General features: G+C 43.3%; 1 protein-coding gene across 1 annotated transcript in view; it reads right to left on the bottom strand.

Moving 5' to 3' along the window:
- PGM1 (phosphoglucomutase 1) overlaps positions 1 to 6,024 on the bottom strand; it is a 61,307-nt gene that overhangs the window by 21,002 nt on the left and 34,281 nt on the right. The window contains exons 3-5 of the mRNA XM_081817082.1: positions 5,637 to 5,783; positions 3,850 to 3,975; positions 1,293 to 1,506 (exon numbers count right to left, since the gene is read on the bottom strand). Coding sequence (XP_081673208.1) covers positions 1,293 to 1,506; positions 3,850 to 3,975; positions 5,637 to 5,783 — 487 coding nt within the window. The remainder of the gene's footprint in view (positions 1 to 1,292; positions 1,507 to 3,849; positions 3,976 to 5,636; positions 5,784 to 6,024) is intronic.

The raw sequence follows: 6,024 nt of genomic DNA, 5'->3' as shown, positions 1-6,024 counted from the left end.
AAGATTTTATTCATTTATTTGAGAGAGAATGAGATAGAGAGCATGAGAGGGGGGAGGGTCAGCGGGAGAAGCAGACTCCCCGCCGAGCAGGGAGCCCGATGCGGGACTCGATCCCGGGACTCCAGGATCATGACCCGAGCCGAAGGCAGTCGCTTAACCGACTGGGCCACCCAGGCGCCCCCCGCCCCGGACTTTGTTTCTAATGGATCCGCACAGGACACCACTATACCGACAGCACCGCCGTGCCAACAAACTAAAACTGTTCTCAAATAAAGTGCAAGCACAAACTCCTTCTGAACCAAAAACTCTGTTCTTCCTCCAGAGGCCAGCTGACTCTAACCTCCCAGACCTTTTCCAAACTCTGCAATCAATCACCTCTCTCCCAAAGGAGAGAAGAGATCGAAATAAGAAAGGAAACGTTGGCTGTTCACGTAGTTTGGTGGGTCTACCAGGCGTCTTTCGAGGAACAAAGCAGATTTCTTCAAGAAAGGGCTCCTAAATCACGGCCCCTCCTTTTGATGCAGGACCCAGCAAAACAACGCTGCCACCGTCACTGCTTCCTTGGTGCCTGGTATAAGGAAGTACTCAAGTAACTCAGAGTACGGAGGAAAAACTCCCATCATGCACCACTTCGGAAAGGAGCATTGCAAAATAATGTCTTTAGGGACCCTTTTAATTTTCCAAAATTTTGATATGGGTAAATTCATTTTTTTAGGAAATAATGGATTCTGGCTGAATTTAAATAACAAGAGCAATAAAAATATATTTTTGGTTAAGTAAAACATGTGTAGTACCAAGGATACAAACCTAACTAAAATACATCTCTTCCTTGTCTGTTGTTACAGTCACCAATATAAATAAAACAGACTGCTTATTAAAGATACTAATTATAGAGAAGGAATAAAAGGTTAATTCTCTCATTATAGTTTTATCTTTCAGCTAATGTGAATGAACAAACAGGTATATTGTAAGGCCAAAACCTTTTCCAGGGGTTGAATAAACCTAGGATAGATTTCTAGAACCTGACCAGCTCACAAAGCACTAGTCATTATATCATAACTGAGCCCTGATCACCCTGCCACTCTTAGAAAACACGAATGTCTAAAACTAAACACATGGGTGACATTGCATGGACTCATTTCTGTTCAAGAGGGTCTTCTAATAATTTAGCCATGACCCCATGTGCAGTGAGGACTCCTCGACGGTCACTCACTCACGAAGCCCACAGGGCCTGACGGAAGCAGCCTGCTTCTTCCCGCTGTGTAGGACCAGGCCTGGCCTGCATCAGAGTTCACTTAAACTCACTTGTACCCACCCCGTCTCCATCAAAGGCAGCCCCGAAGTCGTGCTCTCCTGTTTTCATGGTCTCCACCAGGTCAGCGGCGTAGGTGAGGTTGGGGTCAGGGTGGTGGCCTCCGAAGTCCTCCAGAGGAACACAGTTAACTGCTGAGTTTGCAGGGGCACCCAGTTCTTCACAGAGGATCTTCTTCACGTACGGTCCCACGACTACATAAAATGTGAAATGAGAATCGGAAATTATGACTTATGAAAGCTTGTCAGGAACGGGGCAGGAGGAAGAGGCATTCTAAGGAGAATGGCATGAATGACAGTGAGAACAGGAAGCCTATATTCAGGGGCCAGCGGACAGGTAAGTCTGACTGGGACGGAAGGTTTTGCCAAAAGGAATAATGAGGGGTTCGGTTGGAAAAGGTGGGGCTAGTTGATGAAGGAGAATGGGGGAAGGGAGGGGAGTTAGCTTTTATGAAGGCCCTACTACACACCTTGCCAGGTGCTTTGCAACCATTTTCTCACTCCTTCAAAACCAAAAAGAGCTCACAATGTGGTAAGAGCTTCGTGCTTAAAGAGCTTGGACTCTGGAATCAGAGTGGGTTCAAATCCCAGCTCGGTTAATCATGGGCTGTACAACTCTGGAAAATTATTTAATCTCTCTGTGCCTCCAGCTACCCTATCTGCAAAATGAGGATAATAATAGTAGCTACCTAATAGGGCTGGTGTGAGGATTCAACAATAGAGAGGAAGCCCTGAGGACAGTACCTGGCACATATGTTATAAATATTTGCATTATGATTACCACCTCTACTTTATAGATAAGAAAACCGGTCTGAGATGAAGCCATTTGTCCAAATTTACATATCTAGTAGGAGTGGGAGTGGGAACTGGGATTCAGAGCCCATATCTGGCTAAAAATACAAACAAACAAAAAGAACTACCAACAAGAGGAAAAACCAGTCACATACTTTTATGGTGACATTTTGTACAACTTCCAAGAACATTCATCTCTAAAATGCTGAGAATGTGTTTTCATCAAGGAAGGTACAGACACCAATGTAGGCCACAGGGGTCGGAACAGGGTAGAAGATGCTTCTCCAGTTAGGGGTCACATGTTAAGGAGGCTATGGACACACCACACAATAAGGTCAAGGCACCCAGGGCTGTGACGGAAACAGAAACTGAGGCATTAGAGGAACCCCCGAAAGGCCTGGAGAACGAAGTCTACTTCATGACCAGCTTCCCCTACCCCACACCTCATCACAAACACATTCTTTTTATTTTGTATTTCTAGTTTTTACTTAAAATCTAGTTAGTTAACATTTAAAGCCCATTCTTAAGCCATTCTCCTCATTTCCCTAACATAACATCTCTTAAGCCTTCACGGCTTTGCTCCAGCCATTGCCTCAGCTGGAAATGACCGTCCTAGATCTTTTTTTCCTAAAAGCTGAGTTGGTTGCCAACTTCTTCCAGGAAACCTTTTTTGATACTGCTAGTCAAGCTATGCCTTCTTCCACACCCCAAAGAGAAAACTTGAAATTCTATCTAACCCTCATTTTGTTGGTAGTTTTCCACCCATCCCATCTCCCCAAGCATCACAAGTCCCTGACTAAGTCCCTGCCTACCCCCCATGCACACATGTACTAAGTACTCAATACGTGCCTGTTGAATGGTTTGAAATGACAAAATAGCTATTATCTAAGTAAGGAAGTAGACTCATTGTGTGAGACTCCAGAGGCAACTTAGGACTCAAAGGTGAGGTTCAGGGATAGAAGATTTCAGCCCACCAGAAGAAAGTTTTCTAACTGTGGTTTTGCAGTGTAACAGGAGGCCCTAATGGCACCATCGAAAGGGTTCAATCCCAACCAGGCAGGCAGCTGGATTCCAAAACCAGGGAGAATCCCTCCTGCTCAAAGATTCTAAAATTCTAAATTTATTACAAAACAAATAAACAACTTCAGTGCTTGGGAATTCCCATATTCCTCCATGTGAGAAAGCCTCATGGTTCTAGTCCACAAGGACGGCTGCTGTCTCTGCTGACCTGGCCACACACCCACAGAGGAAGAAGAGGGAGAGATAGCCAACTGTTGTTCCTGAATTTAATCCTCAGCTTGCTCTTGTAAGCTCTGCTCTTCTAAGAAAAGGCACATGTGGGGGCAGCTGAGTGGGGTATGGGACTCAGGAGCATGTTTACCTCATCCAGCAAATGACACCCACCCCCTTGGAATAGATAGGGGCATTTAGGAAGAATGTAAGGTATCTCCTGAGGGGGAGGAAGCATCCACAAAAACAGTTGCATGTTACTCAAAACCTGATGCTTCGTGTGAAAACTCTGACCTTCTCACTACCTTACCATGAGTCATGTCTCTACCATTTTTGTTGTACTCAATTAGATTTTTATCTATGTGAATAGTGCTCTGATACGGTTGCAAAATCACTATTTAAAAACGGTGAAGCAGAGAGTCTTGAGAAAAGGCTTATTAAAGCATCATGATACACAAGATAGAGAGCAGCTTCATATCTCTGAGAGAAAGGAAGGGAAGAAAAATGGCTCCATACCTCCATGCATGGCATCTATACGGATCTTTAGTCGGTTTGGACCAGAAAGCAGTTCTTTCAGTGCATTGAAATCAAAGATGTTCCTCAGCATTGTAGCATAAGCTTCCACTGAATCCACAATTTCCACTGTGAGAACAAGCAACATTAAAAGATGGGTGAACTAAACACATTAAGAAATATTATCCTTGGGGCGCCTGGGTGGCTCAGTCAGTTAAGCATCCGACTCTTGATTTTGGCTCAGGTCATGATCTCAAGGATCGTGAGATCGAGCCCCATGTCAGGCTCTGTGCTGAGCGTGGAGCCTGCTTAGGATTCTCTCTCTCTCTCTCCTTCTGCCCCTCCCACCCCCTTCAAAAAAAATTTTTTTAAGAAATATTATCTTCTAAAATGATTATATTGCTGTAAACCCACAATAGCTACTTTAAAGGGATAATTATCGAGCAGCTCCAATATGCCTGGGCTGTTACATGATCTCTTATTCAATTCTAACAATATTCCTGAGAGGTAAATGTTATTAGTTCTATTTTATTAATAAGAAAGCTTAAATTCTGAAAGGTGAAGTAACTTTCCCACACAGCTGGGATGGGGCACACATGGGATTTTTGACACAGATTTGCCTGACTGTAAATTCTGCTAGCTGCCACACTCACTCCTTGCCTATCACCATAAGAAACATATTTTGGTGTCACAAGTAACAGAAAATGTAATGCCACTTTTCTTTCCTTTTTCTAGGCCCATTGCCATGGGACTTAATGGTAAAAAGCAGGGGGGAAAATTTTTTATAAACCACTTTTCGCATGCACCACTAAAGGAATAAAACAAATACAAGAACTTAGTATTGTTCTTGTTGGACGTGCAGGGGTCAGAACATTTTCAAAACGTTAAGAGTTTAAGAAACTCTCTACTGGTGTTTCCTAAACCCTAAAATTTGTCTTCAAGATGTACCAAGGCACCAGTTTATCTTTGTTAGGATGCAACTGCCAGCTCTTGATGGGTAGGTTCAAACAAAAAATGCATTCCATCAAATTGCAATCCAGAGGAAAGAGTACCCATTAGAACGGTCAAAACACAAATTGCCTTACTAACCATCTCATCATTGTTGTGTTAATATGAACGAAGTTATAAACATTTCCTCCATCAATTACTGATAATACCTTGGCATTCGACCACAAAATGTCTACCACAGCTGCCTATGCAGGGAGTTTCAGTTTAGCCCCCCAAATGGCTGACTTTGATTGTACTGAATATTAGGGCAGGAAAAATAAAGAATCAAAGCCCAGGCTTTGAAATCATTCACACCTGGGTCTGAATCTGGTTTCCCACTCACTGACTATGCGATCTTGAGCTTGTCATGTAAGCTCTCTCAACCTTTGTTTCCTCATCTGGAAAAACTGAATATAGATAGTGCTGCCCTCACAGGGCTCTGTAAGAATAAAGTGGGATAATGCATGTTAAGAGTTGGGCGTACAATAAAAGCTCAATAAAATTTAGCTATGAATGTAATCTTACAGGTCTTCTAGTCAAGGCTATTCATTTTATAAGTATGGAAGCCAAGGCCTAGAAAGTTGGAAATGATTTACCCAAAGTCACAGGGCTGACTCCTGGTAGGGCCCCGAGAGCCCAGGTCTCTGGACTCCCAGACCCAACTCCAGACCTGCTAATTAAGGCATGCAAAGCTTATTGACCACAATCTTTCCAAAACTGAAGACCCACTGTATTAAAACCTTGAAAGGCAAACTGTTCAAGTTGGAACTAGAGTGGGCAGTGGGGGAGGAGAGTCAACGTGCCAGTGAATGGTTTGAACTTGTTTTCCAGGTCAAACTGCTGCTTTCCCAGAACTCCAAGGTCTACTTTCAGGTCAGGGCAAATTGCGTATTCTTCAATTGTCTTGCTGATTTGGAAGATTTTATCAGTTATCGCTTCTGGAGCAGGACCTGGAAATCAAACAGCGAACCGTGGGTCATTTCGTGGGACTGACATGAAAATACAAAGAACACAGAACTCATCCATTCCTCTTCATGAGCACATGTGCCACTCCATCATTTAGGAAGCAAAGTATCAAAATTTTCTAGAAGAAAATATGTTAAGGATCCTTCGTGCATGGCTTCTCATATGCAGGTTCAGCAGAATGAGAAGCATTCCACTGTCACCAAAAGGAAACAAATAATTCCCTTG

The sequence above is a fragment of the Leptonychotes weddellii genome, chromosome 4 (assembly GCF_054177405.1).
Source record: "Leptonychotes weddellii isolate Sample4059 chromosome 4, ASM5417740v2, whole genome shotgun sequence".
NCBI classification, from domain to species: domain Eukaryota; kingdom Metazoa; phylum Chordata; class Mammalia; order Carnivora; family Phocidae; genus Leptonychotes; species Leptonychotes weddellii.
Note: the sequence above shows the minus strand (reverse complement) of the source record. Positions and strands in the feature narration are given on the sequence as shown.